The 27,870-nt window shown below is 62.6% G+C and overlaps 1 protein-coding gene across 8 annotated transcripts; it reads left to right on the top strand.

Moving 5' to 3' along the window:
• The first annotated feature begins 715 nt into the window (after positions 1-715).
• CBFA2T3 (CBFA2/RUNX1 partner transcriptional co-repressor 3) lies at positions 716-27,073 on the top strand. Of its 8 annotated transcripts, none has more exons than XM_068203214.1 (12): positions 716-1,124; positions 18,491-18,637; positions 19,977-20,054; positions 21,031-21,272; positions 21,600-21,689; positions 23,110-23,291; positions 23,398-23,654; positions 23,759-23,844; positions 24,068-24,266; positions 24,412-24,480; positions 24,654-24,844; positions 25,843-27,073. In XM_068203214.1, exons 2-12 carry the CDS (start codon positions 18,517-18,519, stop codon positions 26,116-26,118), a joined length of 1,791 nt encoding a protein of 596 aa, XP_068059315.1. In that variant the 5' UTR covers positions 716-1,124; positions 18,491-18,516; the 3' UTR covers positions 26,119-27,073. The 8 variants fall into 8 exon arrangements, with proteins under 8 accessions (XP_068059315.1, XP_068059318.1, XP_068059319.1 ...); XM_068203218.1 differs by lacking the exon at positions 716-1,124 and adding an exon at positions 9,236-9,505; XM_068203213.1 differs by lacking the exon at positions 716-1,124 and adding an exon at positions 9,369-9,509 and having other exon boundaries at positions 18,502-18,637.
• The last annotated feature ends 797 nt before the right edge of the window (positions 27,074-27,870 follow it).

Below are 27,870 nucleotides of genomic sequence, written 5' to 3'. Positions count from 1 at the left end.
ATCTGCAGGAGCCCAGGTGGCCGCCGAGACACGCCATCTGCTCAGCCACCTTCGGGGACCGTGCAGGCGCTGCTGTATTTTTAGGACACGTTTCCTCCCTCCCACCTGCAGCCCAGAGCTGCCTTTCGGGTTTCTAACAAGTTGTTTCTCTCTCACTGACAGCTCTTGGGGAGCCCAAACGCCGGCACTGAGGGGCCTGGCCAGGGGTGCAGGGATGAGCTGCACAGGGGGGTCACCCCAAGTGCTGAGAAGGTCAGGGCAATGCTGCAGCTGCAGATCAGGGCAGGAGCGTGGGAAAACCTCATCCCATGGATGATCCCAGGCAAAGGGGCTGCAGCAAGGGGGGGTGAACTCCATGTTTGTGCCAGGCTGCAAATGGACAACCATGCCATGCCTTGCCATGCTGGTTATGCTGTGGCCCTGTGCACGGGGCTCCCTGTGCCAAGGTGCACCAGGACAGCCGTGCCATGCCATGCTGTGCCATGCCATGCTGTGCCGTGCCAGCCCTGCCATGCCAGTCCTGCCATGCCGGTCCTGCCGTGCCACTCCTGCCATGCCGGTCCTGCCATGCCAGTCCTGCCGTGCCTGTCCTGCCATGCCAGTCCTGCCGTGCCTGTCCTGCTGTGCTGGTCCTGCCGTGCCATGTTGCACCGTGCTGGCCCCTCGCAGTGAGGAAGTGAGGCCGGCGTGAAGGGGAAGTTGTTGGAAAGTCAGACCGGAATGGCTGATAGGGAAGGCAGAGCTGGGCTTGGTCACAGATGGTTCCTGTTGGGGAAGGACACGGGCGCAGCTGCCCGGCCACCCCCACCCGCCGCATTATCACTGCCCGGCAGCTGTTCACCTTCCCCTCGCCATGGGACACGGCTCCGCTGCCACCACGGCCCCGGCCGTCACATGAGCGGTCCTGGCGGCCGGGCAGGCGCCAGGCGGGCAGGACACCCCGCGCCCCTCCGGAGCTCGGCATCGCCAGCCCCAGCACAGCTCCTGCCCACACGTGGGACAAGGCTGGCGGCACCAGGCTCGGCGGGGCTCGCAGACTTGGGGTGCTGGCACCATCCCCTCAGGACTCCTCGGAGCGGACAGGGACCCCTCTTGGGCCAGGGCACCACGCAGGAGCAGCCAAGGTGAGACGCAGCGGCGGGAGGAAGGTGGCGGTGGCCGTGGCAGTGCCATGTGCCGTGGCACGGGTGACTCACCCCAGTGCCAAACACAGCCTTGGACAGGCAGGTGCTCCCCGAGGGTGGCACGTGGCTGGCCCCGGTCGGTGCATCTCCTTGGGGACCAGCCAGAGGGAACGGGGAGCTGGGACATGGCCAAGCCCATGGCAAAGGCACCATGGGGCTCCATGGGCTCACTGTCGTGGGGACCCATTCGGAGCCTGCTCTGTGATTAAACCTTTCCATAACGAGTAATCAGCCCCGAGGATGTTTTATTTCCAGCGTTTCAACCCTGTGTTTGCTGGGTGTCTGTGCTCTTTCTGGGATCAGCAGTTCACATCTGACCCCACGGGCTCTCCGGGTGCTGCTGCTGATGGTTTGCAGTGCAGAGGCTCCGTGGGGATGGAGCATCCCACATCCCTGTGCTGGAGCATCCCCAGGCACTGAGGCCAAGGGGCTGTGGCAGCTCTGGGGGGCTCGGGGGATCCGCTGGGCCCGTGCCCGGTGCGGACAGGAAAGCAGAGCCGGCTGAGTCACCGGTGTGAACAATGCTGGCCCCGTGCCTCGCTTCCCCTCACTCCCCACCCTGCTGCCCCGGCACCGCGCTCCGGCCGCAGCCCCCTGCCCACCCCTGGCACCTGCCCACGGGTCAGGGACACAGCTGGGACAGCACAAGGGCAGGGTTTGGGTGCACCCTGGGTGCTGCACCCGTTGTGCCAGTCCACCAAGGGTGGGGAGCCGTGCTGGGGTTCCTGTCCCCAGAGCTGGCACATGCCAGGCAGGGGCACGCTCCGAGAAGGCGCCGGGATGAGGTGGCGCGGCCGCGGGGCTCGGCGGGCACGGCGCTCCGGAAGGCTGCAGCCAGGGAGCCGTGCAGATTGCTGCGGGCTCACCGGGCTGCCCGTTAGGCTTTTGGCAGGAGAAATGTTTATTTTCTTGGCCAAATATCTCTGCAAACTTCCTGATTTCCTTGCGGCCGGCGAGGCAGTGATAGGGCTGGCGAGGCCGTTGCCGGCCCCGCTCTCCAGCCTCGGCACCGAGAGCTGTTATCTCTGATGCACAGCGGGCAGGGAAGAGGTGGAGAAAGGGAAATGAAATACAACAGAGGTGGCACATTTTTTGCTCTTGATAACAAGCCCTGCTTTTAGCCTGGGAACTTGGAAATGATGCAGGTGGCCAGAGACAGCCGCAACGTCCTCTGCTGCTGTGGCGCATCTGGACCTCGTAACAAATCCCAGACCTCACCCGGCATGAGCCCGTGGCTCCCCGTGGCATGGCCTGGCACGACACAGATCAGCACTGGCCTCCACGCAGCCAGAACCCAAGGCAGAGGATTTTGGCCCTGGGAAGGATCTGAAAGCAGCCCCAGGGCTTGGATGTCCATCCAAGCTGCGTGCGGAGTGAAGGCAGGCTCACACCACCTCCTGCTCGCTCCCATTGATTTTTGCAGGGATGCGAGGTGTTGGAAGCGCAATGCCTGCTAATTAAATTCCCATCACTATTGGGAACGATGCAGGCAGTGCAGCCTGTGGGATGGGGAGGACCAGGAAGGAGCTGGTCCCCAAGGTTAGGGTGGGAGAAGGGGAATGTGAACCTGTTGTGAACCCAAGAGCAGCTCAGGGGATTTTGTTCAGCATCTCCCAGTCAATTCCTGCTGGCCAAGGATGAGGCTGGCAGGACTTACCACTGGGTGCTGCTCCCATGGAGGTGCCAGCAGCATCACCATGCACCCCAAAACAGCTCCTGGAGTCAGGGCAGCACGTGGCCATCTTGGCTTTGCAGTTCAAACACTTCCTGGGCTCTCCATGGAAAAGAAAAGCTGGAAACTTTGCCCCTGGCAGCCCTAAAACCTGGAAGCACCCAGGGAATGGTGCTGTTTCCTAAAGTCTCCCATTTTTTAAGGCAAGCCAGTGATTTTCTGGAGCCAGCAGTGCAGGACAAGCAGGATGATAAGCAGTGGTTTCCCTTTGAACGCCATGAAGCATCAATGAATCTGTCAGCAAGGAAAACAGGATTTAAATTTTTTTTTATTTTAATGGGAGATGCTCTTTTTTTCTTTTCTATGTGGAAGTTGTGGAAAAGCCACAAAGACACTGGATCTGCTTCAGCAGCTGGTGGGGCTGCTCTTTCCAGCCCGATGCCTGCAGGGTGGGTGAGCTCAAGTCTGGGGACCCCCAGGAGTGGTCACGGAGGGAAGCCAGGCACAAGCGAAGCCCCTTTCCTGGGAAAGGCTGGCGCACGGCTCTTCCTGCCGAGCAGATGTCCCCGGGGCGGATGCAGCTGCGGCGGGCGATAGCCGGCGGGCAGGCGAGCGTCTTCCCCGGCCGCTGGCTCCCCACCGGCCCCTTATCTCCCTGCTGCATTCCCCGATGGATTAACGTGCAGGAAAATCCAGCGCCAGGGCTCCTGCTGCAAGCCAAATGCCAAGGGGAGAGCGCCGGGGGCTGTAGCCCGGCTCCCGGTGCTCCGTGCTGGCGCAGGGATGGATTTGGGCACTGAGATTTGGGCACTGAGATTTGGGCACTGAGATTTGGGCCACCACATCCGTGCTCGCAGCCAGGGCGATGGGACCGTCCACGGTCACACCGACCCTTCCCAGCCCAGCAGCTCCCTGTCCCTGCCGGGATGCTCCAAGCAAATGGGGGTTGGAGACCCCACAGCGGTGTAGGGCTTTGCATCACTGCAGCTTGGGGGCACTCGGCCACACGCCGTCACCAAGCTCTGCTTGCAGGGCACCCCTGGCACTGCCACATCCGGCGGGGACTCAGAGAGGTACCCAGGGATGCTCTGCTCCCCGAGAGGGAATGGATAGAGATTGAGAAACCCAGACGGACAGACAGACCCGCTGGGGGTGGCACAGGAAACCCGTGGCACGCCAGGGCTGAGCGCCGGCACGGCTCGGTGCCCTCGCCGGCAGACACCGTCCCGTGAGAGCGGCAGGGGCAGGACCCGGCACGGCACGGGGTGCCCGTGGAGGGACAGGGCTGAGCCACCAGCCTGGCCGGGGGCAAGGTGTGATGAACCAGCACCGTGGGCTTTTTTAAAAAGCCTGAGGCTTGTGAAGAGGGGATGCAGCCGGAATAGCAATCAGCTCGTCCCGGCACGCTGGGAAGCGCCGGGGCTGAGCCGGAGCCCCGGGAGAGCCGGGAGAAGGGGGAGTGCATCAGCAGCGGGAGGCACGGGGACAGCACTGGGTCCCCGCCGATGGCTGGGCACCCACAAGGTGTGAAAAGCGTCCCCATCACCGCGGTGGCTGCAGAAGCAAGAGGGGGCATCCAAGGGTGCCTTGGTGGCACCGTGAGCCCAGCAGCCACCGCGCTGCCCCTGCCTGTGTGCACGGCCCTGATAGCTGGCAGGGGTCATGTGCAGGGGCAGATATGGATGGCACGTGGTGGTGACCATTTCCTGAGAGGTTTTGCTACCAGTTGCCTTCATCTGCCCTCAGCGAGTACTTTATCTCCTGGCACGCACCTTGCCAAGGCCTCAGCGCTCCCCTTCTCCCCCAGGCTGTGCCTTGGGGTGCCCCTTCCCCTGGGACAGGTCCTTGGCACCCTCAAACCACTGCATGCAGCCTCTCCACGTGCACACCCAGCAGGGATGGAGGACACGACCCAGCACCGTGAGCACAGGTGATGGGTGATGGTGACACCCTCCCGTGGGACTGGGACACCTGTGCGGTGGGCAGGCATGGATGGGCACTGGGCAGGATGCTCGGCAGTGGGAGATGCCACCTCCCCACAACAAAGGGAGCACGGATCACCACAACGTGTGTGGCTCGTCCCCGCCCCGGGCTCGCCACGCCATCAATCACGCGCCAGCGTGACCGACACTGAGTCAGGACAGGAGTTTCCACCGTCTCCCACGGGTGGGGATGCACTGGGGCCCCATCCCGCCCTGGTTCCAGATTTGCCGGGGGAAGGATTGCCAGCCCGGGGCTGGGATGGATCCAGCCGGCTATCGGGCTCTAGCAGGCGCTTATCTCCGCTCCAGCCGTTAATTTCCCACCGCAGCGGAGCGGGGCCACCGGCTCTGCCGGGGCGGGGCCGGTCCCACCGCTTGTCCCCAGGGAGCCCCAACAGCACAGACCCCAGGGAGCTGAGGGATGGGGGAATGTTTTCCCGTAGGAATGCCAGACCCCCTTTTATCCCATCCATGGGACCCGGGCGTGTGGTGGATGGGTGGCCATGGAGCTCACAGCAGCCCCTGGCTGGGAGCGGGTTTGGGGCAGGAAAGGGTTAACCCGGGGAAGTTTGCTCACTCTCAGCAATGATTTAAACCAGACAGAAAGGTTCTGTCATCCATCACGCTAACAGCCAGATCATTGTGTTTTAAAGTGTCTGTAATTGCAGCAATACAGAGACCGGGAGGAAGATAAAGGCTGGGAAGATGCAAATGCCGAGGGAAGCAGCAGCCCCTTGCACCCAGCAGGGAGAGATCTGGGGACAGCCCTGGGGACAGCCGGGGCTGGGGGCGCCCAGGCGGCCTCCTGCATGGCCGTGGCACGGGGTGGGTGATGGGGTGTCTCTGGTGTGGTGGGCGCACCCCCAAAACAGCACAAGGGTACAAACCCAGTGACAGGGATGGGTAGGGAAGGGTCTGAGTAGGTGCTGGACTCCAAATATTGCCTAAGAATTACGTTTATCTTCCTCATTATCACTGGATTAGTACAAAGTGGCCCTCCTTTCCCTTTTCCTTCGGGATCCAGGGGATCCCAGCGATAGGGTACAAAGGAGGGTGGGAACTCGCCCAAAGCCTGCGAGGAGGTGGCCACGGCCATGGCCACGGGTGCCCCGGCTTTGTCCCAGCATCCCAGGCCACGTGCAAAGCCGCCGGCGGGGAATTATTAACATTCAGCTGAACCCCGCCGAATAAAGCGAGCTAACACAAATGTTTATTTTCACAGTAGTGAATTATGACTTCAATAGACCAAAATTACAGGCTGCGTGCGTGGAATGGGAACGCAGCAGCCCCTGCCACCCAAACGCCGCCGGGAGGCAAGGGGGGGACACGGTGGCTCTGTCCCCCTGCTGTCCTGCGGGGTGACGGTGCCACCTGCCCGTCCCGACAGTGCTTGAGGGGCTCGTGGGGCACGAGGTGCCAGGGCAGGGGGTGTTTGTTTCAGCAGCACCCCAAATTAAGGAGAGGTGGTGACAGTTCCCGGCAGGTCCCTGTGACGTGCTCGCGGCAGGGGGCTGGCAGGTCACAGGGTCATTGCCAGGCTTGTGGCACGGCACCAGCTGGGCACTCCCAGGAGGGTTTTGTGGTGTGTTCCAGGTCTGCACTTGGGTGTGTGACACCGGTGGCTGGGCTGAGAGCGTGGTCACCCCCATGGGCAGGTCCCTGCTCTCCCAGTGAGTGGTCTGATCCCGAAGGAGCCTTGTGCTGGCAGCCCAGAACTCTGGGAACACTCTTGGGCTGCCCCCATGATGCTGGGGGTCCACAACGCCTCGACCTGTGCTGGGAACCACGTGTCCAAGTGCCTGTGTCCCCAAGCACACGCGGTGCTGGCATTTGCATGTGCCAGCGGTGCCACCCATGCAAGGCCGGGTGCAGCTGTGTGGGGTGGATTTCCCTCCAGTGCTCCTGTGCCAGTGGGGCCACGGCACCTGTGGGGCTCCTGGGGAAAGGCTCCTGTGGGAACGGGGGCAGCACAACCTGGAGAACCACAGCCCCCTGGGAGCCCTCTGGGAGCAAGGGATGGAAGACTGGAGCTGAGGCTGGAAGGGCTGGGTCAGGGCTCTGCAGCACCTCCTGCCGTGACCCCATCAGTGCGGGGAGCTGGGCTGTGCAGTGACCATGCAGTGGTCATTTGGGTACCGTGTGGTAGCCCCATAGTGGCCAAGTGATGGCCATTTAGTGGCCATCGAATAGTCACTTAGTGGCCTTGTGATGATCATTTGCTACCTACAGAAAGGTCACTCTGTGGCCATGTGATTGGCATTTAGTGGCCAGGCAGTGGGCACACAGAGGCCATGCAATGGCCATTTACTGGCCAGGCAGTGGGCACACAGAGGCCATGCAATGACCATTTACTGGCCAGGCAGTGGGCACACAGAGGCCATGCAACGGCCATTTACTGGCCAGGCAGTGGGCACACAGAGGCCATGCAATGACCATTTACTGGCCAGGCAGTGGGCACACAGAGGCCGTGCAATGACCATTTACTGGCCAGGCAGTGGGCACACAGAGGCCGTGCAACGACCATTTAGTGGCCAGGCAGTGGGCACACAGAGGCCATGCAATGGCCATTTACTGGCCAGCCAGTGGGCACACAGAGGCCATGCAACGACCATTTACTGGCCAGGCAGTGGGCACACAGAGGCCATGCAATGGCCATTTACTGGCCAGGCAGTGGGCACACAGAGGCCCTGCAATGGCCATTTAGTGGCCAGGCAGTGGGCACACAGAGGCCATGCAATGGCCATTTACTGGCCAGGCAGTGGGCACACAGAGGCCATGCAATGGCCATTTACTGGCCAGGCAGTGGGCACACAGAGGCCATGCAATGGCCATTTACTGGCCAGGCAGTGGGCACACAGAGGCCATGCAATGGCCATTTAGTGGCCAGGCAGTGGGCACACAGAGGCCCTGCAATGGCCATTTACTGGCCAGGCAGTGGGCACAGAGAGGCCATGCAGCACTTGTGCAGTGGCCATGCCAGGGCTGTGCAGTGCCCACACAGTGTCCATGCCTCAGGGTCACTCTCTGGCTGTCCAGTGGCCACGCAGCTGTTCTGTGGCACCCAACCCTGGCTGTGCAGCAGCCGTGCTGTGCCAGTGACTCCGCCTGGCAGAGCTGCCGCTCTCCCAATCCCTGGGAAGCGGGCGAGGATGAGTAATGCACCGGCTCAGGGCAGTCGCAGAGGGAAGCAGCTGCCAGGCACAGTAATTACACACAGAGGCAGGGCTGGCTTCGCAGGGAAATTCGCAGGGAAACTCACAGGGATTGTGTTCCCAGTGCACAGGAGCAGCAGCGTTGTGGTAGGACTTGGGGAGGGAAAACTTGAATGCTGCGCCCCAGCCAGCACGGGGCACGCGGGAAGGGTGTGCCAGGCAGCCAGATGTGCACCGCTGCCCCGCAGCGCCGTGGGGAGGGTCCCACCGGCATTCCCAGCACGCAGCTGCCCGTGGAGCCCCACCGAGGCCCAGCAGAGTGGGGGGCACTCCAAGGCCAGGCCGGGATGGGCATATGGGACTCTGAGGGCTGTGCCTGTGGTCTTGTGGCTGCTTCAGTGCAACCCCAGCCCTTGGGCCCCTGGAGAGGGAAGCTGAGCAAGCACAGCTCCATCCCCCTGCAGCCCCCCAGCCCCTTGCAGACACCCCCACGCTGCTCCACCCCCTTGACTCTTCCCATGGCCCCGGACAAGTCCATGCCCGTTCCTTTGCAGTCCCTCCACCTCCCCCAAAACAACTCTCAGCTGCTTGCAGCTCCCCAAAACGTGTTACCCCGCCCCCCATGCAGCCCCCCACTCTCAGCTTTGCAACGCCCGATCTTTAGCATCCCCAACTCTGGCGATTTTGCAAACCCAAATCCCTGCAGCCTCCAAGCCCCGTACACCGCCGTGCACGGCCTTCTGGTCCCCACAGTGTCACCAGTGCACCCCCTGAAGCCCTGGGCAGCCCCACGTCCCCGTGCAGACCGCCGGGGTCCCACTCAGTCCCCCGGTGCCGAGCAGCCCCTCGGCTCCGTGCAGAATCCCTGGTGCCGCCCAGCCGCGTGTCCCCGTCCATCCCAGCCCGTTCCCGTCCCGATGCCGCCCATTCCCTGTCCCCGTCCATCCCAGCCCGTTCCCCTCCCGGTCGCGCATCCCGGGGGTCCCGCTCCGGTGGCGGCGGCGGCGGCGGGGCGCCCCCTGGCGGGCGCGGCGCGGCCCGGTCTAAGGCAGCGGCGCGGGCGGGCCCCGCTCACTCCGGGCCGGGCGGGCGGCGCGGCGGCAGCGGCGGCGCGGCGGGGGCCCGGCCGGGCACGGAGCGCGGCCGCGGGAGCCCCACGGCCGCGGCGCGGCGCCGGGAGGATGCGCCGCCGGGCAGCGCGCAGGGGGTGAAGCGGCCCCGCGGGTTTACCGCGGCTTCTCCGCCCTCCCCCGCTTCTCCGGTGCCCCCCCTCCGGGGGGAGGGGAAGCGCCCCGACCCCCGGAGCTGGCGGCGGGCGGCGGCCCCGGGCGCGGCGAGCGGCGGCGGGCAGGTGCCGGGGGCAGCCGCCGCCGCGGGGCCGCGCTCCGCCAGCGCCGGCCTTAAGCGGACCGGGGCCGCCGCCGCCGGGGGCCGCTGCCGGCTCTGCCCGTTCCTGCCGGCCCCGCCGGCCCCTGCTTTGGGACTTACCTCACGCCTCCGCCACACCTCAGGACGGTAAGTGCCGTCCGCCAACCGGGACGGAGACGGGGAGGCTGCCGGTGCCCGCGGAGGCTCCCGTGAAAGCGGGGCTTGGAATTCTCCAAGGGGGATGGGTTCGGGGGATGCTCTCGGTGCACGGGGGAATCGGAGGCTGCCGGTGCCCGGCGGGGCTCGTAGGGCAGAGGAGCTGTGGGTACTACCGGTGTTCGGAGGATGCTCCCGGTGCCCGGGGAGGCTCTCGTGGAAAAGGGGCTGAGAATGCTCCTGATGCTCGGGGGGTGCTCCCGGCGCGAAGGAGCCGAAGAGGCTCCCGGTGCCTGGGGGACTCTCCTGTTGTGCCGGAGTCCGAGATGCTCTCGGTACCCCGGCGAGGCTCCCGGTGTCGGGGAAGCTGCGGGTGCGCAGGGCAGGAAGAGGCTCCTGGTGCCTGGGGAACGTTCCCGGTGCGCAGGGGAGTCGGAGCCTCCCGGTGTCCGGGGGGTGCTCCCGGTGTCGGGGCATCTGCCGGCGCGCAGAGGACGGTGATGCTCCGTGTGCCCGAGCCAGCGCGGTCCCCGCCACGGCGGCGGAGCGGGGCAGGGCGAGCGGGGGGCACAACCGGGGCGAGCGGGCGCAGCGTTCGGAGCGGCTCCGCGGCGGAGGCAGCCCCGGAGCGGGATCGCCGCGCCCGTGGGCCCCGCTCCCATGCACCGCGCTGCCGCGGGGGCGGCGGAGTGCAGACCCCTCTTCCCTGCGCCGCCGGGGCGCTTCCTGCTCTCCCCTCCGTGTCCCCCGTCGCCGTTTCCCCAGCGCCGGGGCGGCGTGGGGCGGCACAGCGTCCCCGGGAACCCACGCGAGTTTGTGCCCACCCCCCAGCAGACCCCCCCCGGTTGTGGCTCCCGACTCGTGCCCAGCAGTCCAGCTCTTTGTCATCCCTGCATCGCTCCTCTCTGCCGCCAGCTCCGCATCCCACTCCGGCTGCTGTGGGCTTGGAGCTGGAGCCGTGGTGGGTGGCGAGGAGGAGCTGACCCACTCGGGAGAGTTTGCGGGAGGAATCCCGGGGCTGCTCTGGGAAGTTCCAGCTCCCGTCGTTCTGTGTTTTTGTGCGAGGACACGGGGCCGTGCTGGGGACACGGGGCTGTGCTGGGAACGCTCGCAGAGTCCTGGCGTGTGCCAGGGGATGTTTGTTTGGATGCGGATTTGGGAAGGAAGGCTGGCTCGGGAGTCTCCAGCGCTGCCATTCATCAGCGCCTGCTCTTGCTTTCCCTTTGGAATTGCGCTGAGCTGAGCTGGGCAGCCCGGCTTTGCCAAGGGAATGCTGCCGGCGGAGCGATGGAGCGAGGCTGGCCCGCGCTTCTCCGTGGCTCCTCCGCGACGCTGAGCCGGAGCACAAGCAGCTCTTCCCGTCATTCCCTCGCCGCTGGATGGTGCCTTCGGATACCGCAGAGCGTTTCTCTAGTTAAACACACCTTTTCTTGGAATTATTTTTTTTCTCTCTATTAGCCAAGAAAAACTTTGCAACTTTCCTTCGCTGTCGGAGAGGAGCCACTGCCGCTGCTGCGTTTCATTTTGTTTTTTTAATTCGAGGTCACGTGTGCATTGACAGTGTCTTTGATTCCAAGCGATGGTCTCGTCTCCAGCTTAGGAAGAGCTTTTGAGCTCTTCCCTCTGTTGTTTCCTCTCTGTTCAGGAACAAAGAGATTTTTCTGCCTTTAATTAAAAGGAATATTAATTCCCTGCTCCTTTGTCGAGCGACTTGAAGACACTGCAAACATCCGTCTGCTCGGCGCCGCGGCGGGGTGAGCTCTGCCGTGGTCCAGGGCATGGAGAAATGGGGGAACCAGCCTGAAATCCCACGGCAAACACGAAGCAGCAGCCGGGGAGGATGCTGACAGCCACGGTCCTCGGGTGAGGAGCCCCATGGAGCTGAGCTGCCGCCTGGGGTGGGCTCTTGGATCCTCAGAGGTTTGTGAGGCAGGTCCCCGTGCTCAGAGTTTCCACACAGGGAAAGATTCCATGGTTGGGGAGGTGAGTGGAGGTGAACTTGGCTGTGCCAAGGGGGTTTTCCCTGCCGGCTGCCTCCCATGCTGGCAGGTAAGGTTTTACCCGGGAGCCGACAGATGTTGGGTGTGTTTTGTTTGGAAAACGTGAGTGCAGATGTTGGTTTGTAGGGGGGAAAAGCCAGGACACAGCGCGGGAGAGGCTGTTCTCCCGTGGCTCTGGGTGCTGCCGTGGGCTGGGTGCTGGGTTTGGGCAGTGGGGAGGCCTCCCGTGGCTGCAGGATTTGCCTCTTACATTGGGAACTTCCAGGCTGCAGCATGGAAAAATATTCCGGTGCTCAGCCCCCCTTCAGGGCTGGGCTGCTGCAGGCAGGAGGGGGCTCTGGCAGGTCCCGTGGGGTACCTGGGGCTGGCAGGTCTCTGCCGACGTTCCTGGAATTCTGCTTCGGAGCCATGGATGTTTGCATGCCTGGAAAACCCCTGGAGCTGAGGCTCCTGCGGTGTCCGGCGGTGCTGTGGAAATGGGGTCTGGCTCCGCTCGCTGCCGTGAATCCCTGCTGAATTCTGGGGGCACTTTCGGCTCTGCCCGTGGTTGTGCACAGTCCCCTGTCCTGCAGCCACCTCGGGATGGTGTCTGCGTGCTGTGGGGCCCCCGGGGAGGAGAGGCACCCCATAAATATTTTACCTCTTAGTGGGAGTCAGTGGTCTGGCAGCGAGTCAACCAGGAAGTGCAGGGCTGCCAGGGAGTGCTGGCAGCGGGGCAGGAGCTGGGTCCCTCCTGGGGGGACACACAAATCCCCCCACACCAGCACTGACCCTCCTCAGCCCCCAGCCCGAGCAGCACGGTCACAGTGAGCACAAGGTTTGGGGCAGATCAAGGCCGGGTACTGTGAACCAGGCTGGGAGGGACCAGGGACAGCCCATGGGTTAAGCTGGGCTTAACGGCTGCTGCTGGGGCCGGGGATGCGGTCGGAGCTGCAGGTCGGGTGCTGCAGCCTGGCCTGTGTTTCCAAGCTGGATCTCACGTGGGAGATGGATTTAGATGCCCAGCAGGATGGGGACAACAGGAGTTGCCAAGCGGGGATCAGTCCTTGCCAGCCGGGGGCAAGAATAGGCTGGTGGCTCAGAGGGCACCCCCTGCCTGGGTGCCCTGGCCTTAGTGCCATTGACCGGTTTGGGGTTATTTTTAGATTTCCTGAAGCTGTTTTCTGCCCACCCTCCCACTGAGCTCAGGCTGCCCAGGGGAAACCCCACCTTGACAAACCCCCAGCTTTCCTTCGGAAGATGCTGACCGATGGTTCCAGAAAACATCCAAGGGATTTCCTGTTTATTTTGCAAAATTCTCATTAATATTTTTTCCTGTGTTCTTTGATTCAATTTCACATGGGCAAAATCGCCTTGAAATGGAGCCCGTGGTTCAAAAATAGACAAAGAGTCGGTGAGGCAGCAGCCGGGAGGCTGTGGGAGAGCACGGCCGGATCCGGCACCCCTCGGAGCCGCTACCAGCCTGGCGCCCGCGGGGCAGGGTCTGGCACGGGGTCCCTGGGGAGCCGGCGGCGCCTCGGCGTTCCCACGCTGCAGGGACCGCGCCGGGAGCTGCGGCGGTGTGGAGGGGGAGCTTTCCCTTCTCCAGCCACTCTCTGCCTCCAGCATGCCCCGAACCCGCTGCGTGTGCCGCTTGTCCCTGCTCCAGCCACCAGGGCCACCTTTGGGCATGAGCATCCCCGTGCACACGGCTGCAGAAACCCCCGGCTGGGCGTGGGGCCGGTTTTGGGGTGCCCCTTTGGCAGTGCTCTGGGGGATGGTGCAGCCCAGGCGTGGGTGTTTTCTGGGTGGGGGCAGCTCCGGCAGGGTCAGCCCCAGCCCTGCTCCTCTCCAGGTGTTCCGGGCTGCCCGCGGCACTGTTTACTCCTGGTGTTTAGCCAGGATATTTAATTTCCAGGAGTGTAAGGCAGCTGGGGAGCAGCAGGGTGTGTGTGCCCACCTCCCTGTGCCACCCCAGTGGGATGAATCCGACGGTGGCAGCGGGCGCGACTCTGCAGCAGATATTGTGGCATGGCTGGGTGCTGCTGGCCGATAGATCAGGGAGACCCCCCAAACTGCCCCTGTGTGTGGGGGACCCCTCCTCCCAGCCTGTCCCCTCGCCAGCAGCCACGTCGTCGCCAGCCGCTGTTGACTCACAGACTCCGCTGTCGAGTCCCCGGGCTGAGGCCGAGATGCTTTTGCAGGCTGGGCTGAAATGCACAAAATGTTCGACTTGTAAAATATGTAGCGTGAGAAAATAGCCTTTTCTGCTCTCCTCCTCCTCCTGCCGCCGCTCCCTGCCCCATCTGCTCGCTTGGAAAGCTTCCCGCAGCCGGGGGGGCCGGCGGCGCCCGGGGTCCCTCGCCAGGGATGGCACCCACCCCGCGCAGCCTCGGGGCCACCGCTCGGGGCCGGGAGGGCTCCCGGGGGCAGCACGAGGATGCGCTCGGTCCATGAGGACGCTGCCTCCTCGCTCCTCTCGCCGTCCCAAAGTTTCGCTCTGTCCCGTGGACACGTTTGGAGAAGGAGCGCGGGGCTGGCACCGGGAGTGCCAGCGGGGCTGCGCCGCCCGGCGCGGGGGGTGACGCAGGGGCCTTGGGGCATCCCGTGGGGCTTGGGCTTTCCAAAACCTCTCCAGAGGGTCCCGGGAAATCCCCGTGCGAGGCGCCCCGGCAGCCCCGGGAGGGAGCCGCCACGCCGGAGCTGGCCACGAGCCACGGTTTTCACCTTAATCCATCATTATCTGGGCACATTTCGGATCCTTGCCAAGAGCAAGGTGGGAAGGGGGGTGTAAGCATGCTTTCCCTATTCCCCTGCCATCCTTTTTGCTGCCTGTGTGTAATTAACAGAGTAATTAAAAACAGGATGAGTTAATTGGTATTCATTTATGTGGCAGATGTTTTTAATTGAGATACGAAACAATTTACCTGTTTACATAAACAATAGCAAATGAAGGCTTGTAAAACAGAGAGGGCACCCTTTTTTTTTTTTTTTCCTGGCTTTTTTGTTGTTGTTTCGAGGAAAAATCAAACCCATCCCCATCCCCCACCCCCGGCCACGCCAGCTCGGGGCGAGCGGGAGCTGCTGGCACCGCCTTGGTGGCACCGAGCCAGCTGGTTTGGGTCCCTGGGTGTATGGCTTTGGCTTGAAAACTGGGATTTTGGGGTTTGTGGAGAGCCTGGCTGCGGGAGCTGCTGTCCCGTGTGGAGCTGTGCTGTCACTGCCACACCGCGGGAGGTGGAAGGGCACCGGGGGGGGGGGCTTGGGACCTGCTGGGAGTTGATGGCCTGGAGTTGCCCGTGGGGCATCTGCCAGCAGCGCTGGTGCTGCAGGATGTGGGTGCTGAGAAAGCAAAGCCCACTGGGATGTACCTGAGCTGGGGAAAATCTGCTTTACCCCGGAATTGTGCTGCTGGGAGGTGTCCCAGCTGGGCCAGCGGCACAGGAGCTGTCTCAGGATGCCCGTGGGGAAGGTGGGGATGACCTGCAGGGGCTGCCCAGGACTGGAGCTGGCTGAATCTGGGTTCCTTCACAAATTGTGCAGAGAGTTTGATTAATTGGATTTACTTTTGAAGGGCTTCATTTCTGCTGATGAGTGCTGGGTGTGGATTGCTCCCTGCTGGGCTGGCTCCCCAAAATGAGCACCTGGGACACCCTGGTGATGGATGGGCAGCATCCCTCCAGCATCATGGTGGAATCGTGGAATGGTTGGAATTGAGAGGGGCCTTAAGGCTCACCTCATTGCCCTGCCATGGGCAGGGACACCTTCCACCAGCCCAGGGTGCTCCAAGCCCTGTCCAGCTTGGCCTTGGACACTTCCAGGGATCCAGGGGCAGCCACAGCTTCTCTGGGCACCCTGTGCCAGGGCCTGCCCACCCTCACAGGGAAGAATTCCTTCCCAATGTCCCACCTAAACCCACCTTCTGTCAGCATCCCACAGCTGCACTTCTGCTTTCTCGTGCTCCAAATGCAAGTGGGGATGAGCTCCAAGCTGCCTGTTGTCACCTTTGTCACCATGGCCCCAGGGAGGGGGTCAGGATGGGTGCAGGGGAGGAGAGAGCTGATGGTGCCCGGAGGTCCCACCAGCTCTGCCGGGCTGGTGCACGTGGCTGGCGCTGCTGCCCGGCCTCAGGCGCTGCACGCTTCCAAACCTGCTCCAGCTGGGACAGCTCCGGCCCTGCCATCTTATCGGGGAGTTGTTCTTGGCCCCGCTGGCTGCGGCAGCTGAGGAGCAGGAATGCTTCCCTGCTTTTGTTTCGGAGGCAGCCTGGCTTGGGGAGACGTCGCCTCCAGCATCTGGATTTCATTTGTGGCCATTTGGAGAGCATGAAGGATGCTGGGCGCTGCATTCCCTTTAACCCCTTCTTCACCCGGGAAGCTTTGCCTGCAGGGAGCCGGGGCTTTCCAGTGGCCACATCCAGGGCAGCTCCCTGCCTGCTTCATCCCCATCCCTGGGGAAAGGAGAGCAGAGCAGCCGGCCCGGGCGCTCCGCACTCATCCCGGAGCTGGCACATCCCACTTGTTGCCCGGGTAGGAGGCAGAGCCCCGGGCTCGTGGTGGCTGCACGGGTTCCCTGGGGCTGTGGGAAACAGCAAACGCCGGGCTGGGATGGCTGCCAGCCCCATCCCTCCGGCGCTGGTCCTGTCCCCCCGGCTCCAGGCTGCAGCATGCCGTGTGCCCACTGGAATCTTGGCCGTGTGACAGCGTCACCCCAGCAGGGACCCTGCCCCGGGGGTTAAACCCTGCGGTGTGACAAATGGGGGGCTCGGGGTCACACAGGGGTGTGCGGGGGTCCGGCATCCGCTGGCCCCGGGGGGCAGGGTGGGGAACAGCCGCTCCCGCCAGCCCAGGAGAAAATACTAATCCTTTTATTTTTATATTATTACTTATTCATCTGGGCTGCACAGACCTAATGGAAACCAGATGGAGGAAAACAGACACGGCCCTGAGCGGCTGGGACAAATTACCCCAAAGAGAGAAAAAAATAGAGGGAAAAACAATTCCAGTGGAGTTGGAGTTGTGCTGGGGAATTGCTGTTTGAAGGTGCTGAGGGGAGGCTGCACTTTGCTCCCCAAAATCTTCTTTGCTCTCCTGGAGCTCATCCCATCCTGCAAAGGACCTGGGTTGGTGGCACAGTCGTGGTTGGGTCCTCTGGGCATTCCAAGCTCTTTATCCCGTTGGATTTGGGACTATTCCTGTGCCTGCCTGGCTGTGTTTCCCCAAACACCTCGGGGAAAATTTAAAACTTAAAGGCAAAAAAGAAAATACAAGAAAAACCAGAACCAGGCCCCATTTCCCTGAGTGCTTGCTGAGCTTGATGGAAACTTTCCTGCTGATGGGAAGCTGTGGAAAAGCCATGTCAGTGCCAGGATGAATGTATCCATGCTTTCTCCTTGGTGTGGGACTGTGCACGGAGCCAGGGCAGTGAGGGGGACCGGAGCTGGGATGGGGATGCAGGCAGGGACCATTCCAGGGATGCAGGCAAGGATGCTGCCAGGGGCGTGGCAAGGACAGGGATGGTGCCAGGGATTCAGGCAAGGATCGTGTGGGATCCAGGTGCTGCAGCTGTGACCCTCACAGGGTCACACTCTGTGCACACTCAGGGCTCATCCTCTGCCCTCGGAGCTGGATCCTGCTCTGCTGAGTGACGGGGGAAGCCTGGAAGGCTGGAGAAGTTTTGCCCAGAGATGGACATTTCCACAAAAAAGAAAATAAAAGCTTTTCAAAAACAAACCGTTTCTTCTGGCAGGCCCTGTGAGGAAGCTGAGGTTTTGGGGTGAGGGAAGCTGCGTGGTCTTGGGGTTTCTCCTGTGGCTGGGGAGGGAGAAGGGAGCGAGGAACGGGGAACTGCAGCATTCACATCCAGGTGTCTGCAGCATTCCAGTGTGCTGTGGACAGAGAGGGATACCCATGGTGCTGGAGCCTTCCAGAAGGATCCTGTGGGTGACCAGCTGAGATTTTGGCTCCTGCCACCATCTCCTGGCGCTCCGTGCGCCGCCGGCTGCGGCACAACCCCGACAGCATCTCCGTGGGGATCAGGCCCTGCTTTGACTCAGCCCGGCCAATGCGCTGTGCCCAGGTTCAATTAATCTCCCCACAGTTATCCTGGATTAAGGATGAATATTGGATTAGTGATTATCAGCCAGGCCAGGTGGGAGCGTGCCAGGGCACAGGGGGGACCCCATGGCCGGGGGTGGCCGTGGTGGCTGCTTCCATCTTTGGCCAGAGCCAGCGGCAGCGCGGGCACGGTGACAGATCCCCACAGCTGCCAGCACTTGTGGCCACCCGTCAGGGCCAGCGTGGCAGCCGCGGGGCCCAGACCCTGCCCCGGGGCCGTGTCTGCAGGGGATGGTGCTGCAGGGGATGGTGGTCCCCGCCGGGAATGCACTGCTGGGAGTTATTTGGGGTTGGGAGGGAGGCGGCAATGCCCGCTGGGGTGATGGTGATGGCCGGAGCTCCACGATCCCTGGATTGCAGGATCTGGCCTTGCAGGGCCACTCGGGTCTGGGGGGGACAGTCACTGGTGGGTGTGCGGGTCCTGCTATCGTCACTGCCACTAAACACTGGCTGTAATGATCCCACAGTCTCTGCCAGGGGCTGTGCCAGCCCTGGGTGATGCTGCCAGGGATGGTGAGGGGTCAGCAGGAATTCCCAGGATGTGTCAGGAGGGTGCTGTGCTGTGACAGCAGTGATGTGACACAGGCTGGGGCAGGGCTGGCACGGCAGGGGCAGAGCGGTGCCAGCACTCTGTGTCCCTGCACAGGGCACTGTCCCCACCTCTGTGCAGACGAACTGCAGGTCCATCACCCTCCCCACCATCCTGTGGCACACAGAACACTGGGCACTGTCCCTGTTACCTGAGTTCTGCAGTGGCACCGGCGATGCCCAGGCCAGCCCAAGGTCTCCAGGTGTCCCCTCTGCCCCTGAGCCCTGTTTGCCAGGGAATCATGGCCCTGCCTGGCACACCCTGCTCACCACCCCGTGCCCTCTTCCCGCAGATAACGCGGAGACTCCGGCCGCCGCCATGCCCGACTCGCCGGCCGACGTGAAGACGCAGGCCCGCTCCACGCCGCCCAGCATGCCCCCGCCGCCGCCCGCCGCCTCGCAGGGAGCCACGCGCCACCCCTCCTTCACGCCCAGCACCAGTGAGTACCGCTGGGGACGGGCTGCCAGCCCGGGGCCGTGCCCTCAGCTCCGCCTCGCGCGTGGCACCCGGGGCCAGCAGCGTGCTCAGAGCCCGGCGCGGTGCTGGCGGTGACATGGGGTGACATTACCTGTCCTCAGGCTGGAGGCTCTCCTTGGGTGCACGTTGCCAAGCCGTGGTTCCTGCAGGGAGCACCGTGGCACTGCCCGTGGCCAGCAGTGCCCTGTGAGGTCCCTGGGGACAGGGACATCCTGCTCTTCTGCCAGCCGGTCACCAAGTGCTGGCACAGGGCAGTGTGTGGTTGGAGGGCGGTGGGGGTTGGGGGGGGTTCTTGTGGATCAGAGATGGCCCTGTGGTGGGTCCCATGCATGTGGGGACACATCTGCCACTCTGCATGTGGCACCCAGTGGTGGCAGGGCAGTGTCATGGCCAGCCACAGTGGCTGGGACCTCCTTGCCCTGCCCAGGCTATGGCGTGGTGGCATCAAGGGACTCCAGGTGGGACTTTCAGTCTCTGTCGTTGGACTGGGGACAGCCACCCAACGCGGTGGTGGCACCCGAGGCACGTGGGCTCATTGCACACCTGCAGGGTTTGCACCAGGGATCTGTCACGGTGCTGGCGTCACCATCCTGGCACGTGGATGGACAAGGCACATGCAGTGCAGGATCCAGGCAGGCAGGGGACAAGGCTGGCCCCCTGGCAGCAGTGGCAGTGGCCACTGCCAGCGGCTGCTCCAGCTCTGCTGAGACTTTTCCTGGGCACGCGCATGCGCAAGGGTTTTGCTCGTGGCTGTTTCTTGCTCAGAAAAACCCAGTGGGGAAGCAAACACCCCAAAACAACCCCCAAGATCCATCCCCTGACACCTGCAGCCCCCCAGCAGCGCTTCTGGACTCTAGAAATCAGCTCATGCTCGGCTGTGCTTGGAGGGGGTTTGGGTGTCAATCCCAGCCCTGTGCTGATGTGGCAGCCCAGGTGTGGCTGGGTCTGGGATGAAGGACTGGGGAGCAGGCGGCCTCTGCACCACTGCTCAGCATGGAGCAGGGTTTGAGACACAAGGCTGGGGGCATGGAGCAGCTTGGCATGGACATCATGGCATTTTGGTTGTTTTTGGCTTTGAGGGACTTCATTTGGTCCCTAAAATGTCAGGTCTTTATCAGGCAGCCGAGCATCCATCCCCTGACCCCTCCCTGTGGCTGCAGTAGGACGCAGGGACCCGGCTCCCTGGCGGGTCTGGCGGCTTTGCCCATGGCACACGTGCCCGTGGTGAGGAGCATCCCGTGCAGGGCTGGAGAGCTGCCCCCTCTGCTCTCTCATCATAGCGTGTTTTATTTTGCTTGCAGATCGAGATGCTGGCCCTCCGACGTTTCTGCCTCGCGGCCGTTTTCATGGTTGCTTGAAATGGTCGATGGTCTGTCTTTGTAAGTAAAATGAAACACCCGCTCTCATGAGAGACCCGAGCGCAGCCGCAGCCCCGGGGGTGCTCCCCGTCGCCAGCCCCTCGCCCTGCCCCGGCGGGTCACGGGGACGGGAACCCCAGCCCCATCCCGGCCCGGGGACATGTGTGGTGTCCAACTTAGGAGCGCACCTGTCGCGGGAATAAAAGCAGTTGTGGCCGCCGGGTTATTTTTGGCACCTCTTCAGCGGGCGGCGGGCGCTGCCCGGCCGGAGAGCGAGCGGGACCCCCCAGAGCAGGCAGGGCTGGCAGGGCAGCACGGCACCCCCAGGTCAGTGAGAGCCTAGCGGGGACAGGCGCGTGCGTGCCGGGGGCCGCGGGGCGACGCGCCGTCGGGACGTGGGTGACGCGTGTTGTCACCCGTGCTGGCTGGGACACGGGTGATGCGTGCCGTCGCCTGCGCCGTCGGGACGTGAGTGACACATCTTGTCACCCGTGCTGGCCGGGAAAAGGTCCGTGTGGGGCTGGTGCAGGACAGAGTGGTCTGCCACTCTGATGGTTGGTACCCCAAAATATCCCCCCTAGGTCTGCTGGTGTGCGGTGTTGAGGCAGCTCCTGTCCTTCCTGACCGGGCAGTGGGGACAGAGGTGGCAGTGTTCTGCAAGCCAGGCTGGGCTCCATGGGCTCTCTCTGGGAGTGCTAAGCTGCTCCCCAAGGGGCAGGATGGAGCCCCTTCCCTTGGCTGCCTTGGCTGTTGAGGAGCTGGGTCGGGCCCTTGCTGCACTGGAGGATGCTCTGCATCCCCTCCTGCCCTGCAGCCCCCACAGCACTGGGACCAGTCCAGGATGCAGCCCCAGGGATTCACCAGCATCCTGAAGCCTTCCAGGGGGTGCCAGCCCCACATTACCCAGCAGGACACGCTGGTCCTACCATCCCAGCCTTGTCCCCATGGTGCCAGGGCACAGCCACCCACTCTGACCTCCCATTCCCTGTCTCCCCAGTGATGAACGGGAGCAGCCACTCACCGACCGCCATCAACGGGGCTCCGTCCACCCCCAACGGGTTCAGCAACGGGCCGGCCACCTCCTCCAGCGCCTCCCTGTCCACCCACCAGCTCCCTCCGGCCTGTGGTGCCCGCCAGCTCTCCAAGCTCAAGCGCTTCCTCACCACCCTGCAGCAGTTCGGGAACGACATCTCCCCCGAGATCGGGGAGCGGGTGCGCACCCTCGTCCTGGGGCTCGTGGTACGTCCGTGGGCTGAGCCACGGGGACCCCGCATCTGAGGATCCTGGGTTTTCTTTTGGGGATGGAGATGCTGCTAAAAGGGAAAGAGTGGCCTAGATTGATCTAAATCCTGGAGGAAAGGGGGTTGTTTTCCCAGCGTCTCCTGGGATCTGCACAGCCAGTGCAGGGTTGGTCCTGGCTGCTGGCATCGCCTTGAGCATGGTTTTCCCTTGAGTGTGGTTTCCCTGTGAGCCTGGAAGAGGAGCAGGAATGGGGGAGGAACAGCCAAGTGTCCCCAGGGATGCGGGGGCTGTGCCAGGGGTGCTGAGCCCAGGCTGTCCCCACAGAACTCCACCCTCACCATCGAGGAGTTTCACGCCAAGCTCCAAGAGGCCACCAACTTCCCGCTGCGACCCTTCGTCATCCCCTTCCTCAAGGTGGGTCTCCAGCCTGGGCAGGGCGGGATTGGTGGCAGCATTTCAGCACAGGGGATTTGGGGATGGCTTTGGGGCTGGCAGCTGCCTGTGGGTCTGCCCGTGTCCCCCCAAGGCACGTGTGTACCCCCACACGTGTGGAGTCACACAGGGCCAGGGCTGGTTGCAATAACGCGAGGGGTCAGCCCAGCTGGTTGCCATTTGCAATTCATTAAAAATCCCCACTATTTTTTAATGTGCCTTTTAATTTCACGCTGACTCTGCAGTGTCACCCCGCTCCAGAGAGATTTGCCTGGCGCTGGCACGCCTGGCAACACCGGCACTGCCAGCAGACGTTTGAGCCCAGTGTCCCCTCTCCTTTGTCAGCAAAGGAATAATTAAAAAGTGCAAAATAGCCCCTTTTCCACCTCAGAATGCCAGCCCCCCCAGAGCAGGGGTCCGTGAGTGGAGGTCCATGCTCATCACAGGAATCTGCTGGAGTGGTCTGCTCCAGGCTGAGCTGGAGGGCGACAGCAGAGCCCCCTCCCCTCCTGTCCACTTTGCAGGGTTTTTGGGATCCATGGGAGCAGGGAAAGGTGAGCGGCCAGGCCCCGGCAGGCACTGGTGGCCCTGTGGCTCCAGGCAGGCTGGGATCCATCCCCGCTGTCCCAGTGCCAAGAGCGCAGCGGCCGCGCCGGCCGCCCTGGCACCCCGCTCCCAGCTGTTCCCACCACCCGGCCCAGATGTTTCTCATTATCCTAACTGCAACCAGCCGGGCTCGGCGTGCTTCCCAGACTGGGGACTTGCTGTTTTTGTGGGATTGCTCCCCCCCGGCCAGGGAAGGGAAGGGGAGGGAGGGTCTGGCCCTGCTCACCGCAACTGCAGCTCGGGCTCGGGCGCTAACGTGTCCCACAGATGGGATTTGGCTGCGGCTCAGCTGCCTAAGGCAAAATCCAGGACTGGCAGCCAGAGCGCCGGGCAAAAGGGGGTTCTGCTGCTTAATTCCTGCTGCTCCTGGGGCTGCAGCGCCGTGGGGGGACACAGTGGGTGGGAGGGGAGTTCACAGTTGATCCTTACAGCTGTGGGTACCACAGGGGCTGGGGGTCCCACAGGTGGCAGTTGCCAGGGAGCAGTTGTAGGGACAGAGTGGCTGAGGTGGCTGACCTGGCCCAGGGATGATGCTCTGCAGCCCCTGCCACGATGCAGGAGGGCTCTGTTGAAGCTGTGTCTGAACCCTGTGGGGTGCCATACACGTCCCCCCAAAGCCCACCTGGCCCCTGGCTGCTCTACTGGCATCCCAAGGCTGTCCCCTGGGGAAAGGGAGCAGGACCCCAAAGGGAAGGCACCCCCTCGCACCCCCTGCCCATGGCGAGCTGGGGGCACAGCCAGGCTGCTCCGGGGGGGCTGCGGGGCCGTGGACTGGACTGTCACCTCCCCCCCGCAGGCCAACCTGCCGCTGCTGCAGCGGGAGCTGCTGCACTGCGCCCGCATGGCCAAGCAGACCCCGGCCCAGTACCTGGCCCAGCACGAGCAGCTGCTGCTGGACGCCAACGCCTCCTCTCCCATCGACTCCTCCGAGCTGCTCCTGGAGGTGGGCGAGAGCGGCAAGAGGAGGACGCCAGACAGGTGCCAGCCGGGATGGGGCGTGGGGCATTTTTCAGGGACGCACCCCTGAAAAGGGGAGGTTGTTCCAGGGGGCCCAGTGGGGACCAACCTCCTCTCCTCCGGCCAGGACCAAAGAGAACGGTTTGGACCGAGACCCCCTGCACCCCGAGCACCTCAGCAAGCGGCCGTGCACCATGAGCCCAGCGCAGCGCTACAGCCCCAGCAACGGGCTGAGCCACCCCCCGAACGGGCTGGGGCACGCGCCCGCCGGCCCCCCCCTGCCCCAGCACTACCGCCTGGAGGACATGGCCATGGCACACCACTACCGGGACGCCTACCGGCACCCCGACCCCCGGGAGCTCCGCGAGCGCCAGCGGCCCGCCGGTGAGCCCTGCTGTCCCCATGCACGGGGGGAACGGGGCTGGGAACCCCCTGAAGGGAGGGGGGTCCTGCAGGGGGGCTGACCCCGCTCCGTTCTTGCCTTGCAGCCGTGCACGGGACGCGGCAGGAGGAGGTGATCGACCACCGGCTCACGGACCGGGAGTGGGCGGAGGAGTGGAAACACCTCAACAACGTATGTAGTGTCCCTGCCCCATCCGTGTGTGTGTCCTTCCACTCTGTCCCCAGTCCCTCAGGGGGCTTTCCTCCCGAGCATCCTCTGCTTCCATAGCCAGCTCAGCACCCCGGAGCTGGCACAGCCTGGCATGTCCCGAATCCCCCTGCCCAGCACCGGGCACCACAGCCCCCCGGCTGCCTGCAGCAGAGCCCCTTCCCCATGCCTGCTGTTGCCCCCGCAGCTGCTGAACTGCATCATGGACATGGTGGAGAAGACGCGGCGGTCGCTGACGGTGCTGCGGCGGTGCCAGGAGGCCGATCGCGAGGAGCTCAACCACTGGATCCGGCGCTACAGCGACGCCGAGGACATGAAGAAAGGCAGCCCCCCCTCCGCACGTCCCCACAACTCCTCCTCCGCCGCCACCGAGGCTCCCCAGTTAGGTACTGACCCCCGGGGCCACGGGCCGCGTGCGGGGGCTGCGCCCGCTCTGGGTGCCTGCGCCGTTCTCCCGGGGGTCTGGCACTGCCGGCGGGGGCGTTCCAAGGGGATGGCATTTCCTAAGGGCATCCCCTCTCTCCTTCGCAGACGCTCACCGGGACTTTGCGCCGCGGCCGCTCTCCGGGTACATGCCCGAGGAGATCTGGAGGAAGGCTGGTGAGTGCGGGGTGGGCACCAGCCCCCGGCAGGGTGCTGGGCCGGAAAGGGCTCTGCCCCAGCTCCTCTCATTTGGACGCCTGCGGCGCAAGAGGAATTTGGGGTGGTTTTGCGGGAAGGGGGGATGCTGGGGCAGCGGCACACCGCGGCCACGCTCGGCTGCTGCCTTCCAGAAGAAGCCGTGAACGAGGTGAAGCGCCAGGCCATGTCCGAGCTGCAGAAGGCCGTGTCGGATGCCGAGCGGAAAGCCCACGAGCTGATCACGACGGAGCGCGCCAAGATGGAGCGGGCCCTGGCCGAGGCCAAGCGCCAGGCGTCCGAGGATGCCCTCACCGTCATCAATCAGCAGGAGGACTCGAGCGAGGTGGGGACCCTGGGGGGCAGGTTGGTGGCAGTGCTGGTGTGTGGAACCTGCTCGTCATGCCATCGAGGTTGCAGCATCTGCATGCAAGAGTGGGAATGGGAGCGTGCAGCAGCACCCTGGGATGGGAGGAGAGGGGAATTCCTGCACCGAGATGGGGATGCAGCCCCGTGGGCAATGATGGGGTGCATGGTCCTGGATGTGGCTGCAGTCTAGGATGATGTGCATGGTCTGGGATGTTGTGCATGGTCCAGGGTAGGGTTGTGTGGTCTGGGATTAGGGGGACCTGGTTCAGGATAGGGGAGCACGGTCCCAAATGGGTGTGCCTGGTCTGATATGGAAATACACAGTCTGGGATGGATGTGCTCACTAGGATGGATGTGCAGAGACTGGGATGGATGTACACATTCTAGGATGGATGTGCACGCTCTGGGATGGATGTGCGCAGACTGGGATGGATGTGCACACTCTTGGAGGAATGTGCACGCTCTGGGATGGATGTGCACAGACTGGGATGGATGTGCACACTCTTGGAGGAATGTGCACACTCTGGGGTGGATGTACATGGTCTGGGGTGGATGTGCACACTCTGGGATGGATGTGCACAGACTGGGATGGATGTGCACACTCTTGGACGAATGTGCACACTCTGGGGTGGATGTACATGGTCTGGGATGGATGTGCACACTCTTGGACGAATGTGCACACTCTGGGGTGGATGTGCACACTCTGGGATGGATGTGCACACTCTTGGACGAATGTGCACACTCTGGGGTGGATGTACATGGTCTGGGATGGATGTGCACACTCTGGGATGGATGTGCACACTCTGGGGTGGATGTACATGGTCTGGGATGGATGTGCACACTCTGGAATGGATGTGCACACTCTGGGGTGGATGTGCACACTCTGGGATGATGGAGTGCCCAGTCCCGGGTGAGGGTGCACAGCCTGGCTGGGGTGCACGTTCTGGAGCTGAGGCCGTGTTCCCGTTCCCGCAGAGCTGCTGGAACTGCGGGCGGAAGGCGAGCGAGACGTGCAGCGGCTGCAACACCGCGCGCTACTGCGGCTCCTTCTGCCAGCACAAGGATTGGGAGAAGCACCACCACGTCTGCGGGCAGACTCTGCAGGGGCTGCCGGGCCCCGCCGCCCCCGGGCCGGGCCAGCCCGACGGGGTGCCCGCCATGGCCAGCAGCCCCAGCGAGGCGGGCTCGGTGGCCGCGTCCCGCGCTGGCACTCCGGCCACGCCGGCGCCGCTGGACAGCGCGTCCCGCTGAGCTGCCCTCGGGCTGGCAGAGCCACGGACTGCACCCTGTGCAATTTCCTCAGCTACCTGACTCGTGTGACCTCCGAAACGACCTCTCTAGCTCTCACAACTAATCCTCACGGATCCTCAAACTGGGCTTTAAGTGGAGTTAAGGCAAATACCGGTCTCTGTTCTATCTTCAGTCTTTGTTTTGGCTTTTTTCGGTTGGTTTTCTATCGGTTGGGGGATTGTGGTTTGGGATTTTTTGGGCTTTTTGGCTGTTTTTATTTTTCTTTTTTGCTCTTTGGATGAGGGATTTGGCTCCAGCATCACCACGCAGTGCTGTGGGGAGAGACCAGCCCGATCCCATCCCCCATCAGTGCTGCCGAGGGGCTCACTTGGAGGAGGAAAGAACCTTCTTTTCTTCAGCTCTCTCTTCCTATTTTTTTTTTCTTTTTACCTTTTTTTTTTTTTGTAAAAAAATAAAGAAAATAAAAAAGAAAACGTCGGACTCTTTGGCTTTAAGTAAGAAATTGTAAAAAAGAAAAAAAAAAGGAAAAAAAAAAAAAAGGAAAAATCCAAAAACCAGACGACGCGTGACGGACGCTCACCTGTAACTACCTTGCTAGCTAGCCAAGAACAGACCAGACTCACCTCTGCTCCAAAGGAAATCCAAAACCAAGGAAGATCCAAACGTCTCTCCACTGCCAAAGTTCGTTTCGTTCTGTTGTCGCTTCCTTCCCCTCCCCACAAGGATGGATGGACATGCCCCTGGGGCTTTAAAGAATTTCTATTAAAATAAAGCAAAAAAAAAAAAAAAAAAAAAAGTGTTTTTTTACTAAAACCCCAACCCCCAAGGTGTGGGAGGGGGAGATGGGGCTGAGAACCGCAGCCAGAGCCAGCACATCTCTACCTCTGCCCACCACCGCCCTGGGAAAGGAGAACAAAAAGATTAAAAAAAAAAAAGAATATTAATAATTAAAAAAAGAATTTAAAAAAAAAGGAAATTAAAAGACGGATTTTGGGTTTCTCCCTCCCCGAAGCCGTCGGGGGACCCCCCATCCCTTCACTGCCAGGCTGCTCCCACACCCCGTGCTGGATTTGTTTCACAAGGATTTTTAAGAGGAAAAGGAAAGGAAAAGGAACGCTGCCGCCTTCCTGGCCAAGGACAATGTGGATTATTTGGGATTCTCGCCTCGCTGGAGCGGCACGGAGGACAGAAGTGCAATAGGGAAAGTCCGAGCTCCGAGCGGAGGCAGCAGTGCTGTGCGCTAATGTGAATGTAAATAGTGTCTGCAGAGGTCCAAAAATGAATAATAATAATAATGCTAGTGATAATAATAAGAGACGTTTGCCAAATAAAGGACGAGGAGGACGCGTGGAGCCGTGGCGCTGGCCGGAGCGAGGCCTGGCATCGAGAGGAGCTGTAGTTTTTCTGCATTTGCAAAACCCATCCTGTGTGTTTTCCGTAGGGGAGGAAGAGGAGGGAAGGGCTCGGGGCCAGGGGGGTTGTGCTGCCGGTCACAGGGCTGGGCTGAGCCACAGCAGAGCTTGGGACACGCCAAGGGGGATGTCACTGGCCCTGTGCCACCGGCACCCGGCCTTGCTGGGGGTTCTGTGCACCCCAAAGCCTCGGTGCATCCCCTGGGAGGGTTCTGCGCACCCCAAAATCTTGGTGCATCACCCTGGATGAGTTCTGTGCACCCTAAGACCCTGGGGGGTTTCTGTGCACCCTGAGATTTCTCTGAATCCTCCCAGGGTTGTTCTTCTGAGGTCTCGGTGC

The sequence above is a fragment of the Anomalospiza imberbis genome, chromosome 12 (assembly GCF_031753505.1).
Source record: "Anomalospiza imberbis isolate Cuckoo-Finch-1a 21T00152 chromosome 12, ASM3175350v1, whole genome shotgun sequence".
Classification (NCBI taxonomy): Eukaryota; Metazoa; Chordata; class Aves; order Passeriformes; family Viduidae; genus Anomalospiza; species Anomalospiza imberbis.
Note: the sequence above shows the minus strand (reverse complement) of the source record. Positions and strands in the feature narration are given on the sequence as shown.

Excerpts from the sequence above, each read along its gene's own strand:
- CBFA2T3 (XM_068203211.1), top strand. Across the intron at positions 21,273-21,599 it reads CCCTCGTCCTGGGGCTCGTG|AACTCCACCCTCACCATCGA; the intron begins GTACGTCCGTGG and ends CTGTCCCCACAG. Across the intron at positions 23,845-24,067 it reads AGTGGAAACACCTCAACAAC|CTGCTGAACTGCATCATGGA; the intron begins GTATGTAGTGTC and ends TTGCCCCCGCAG.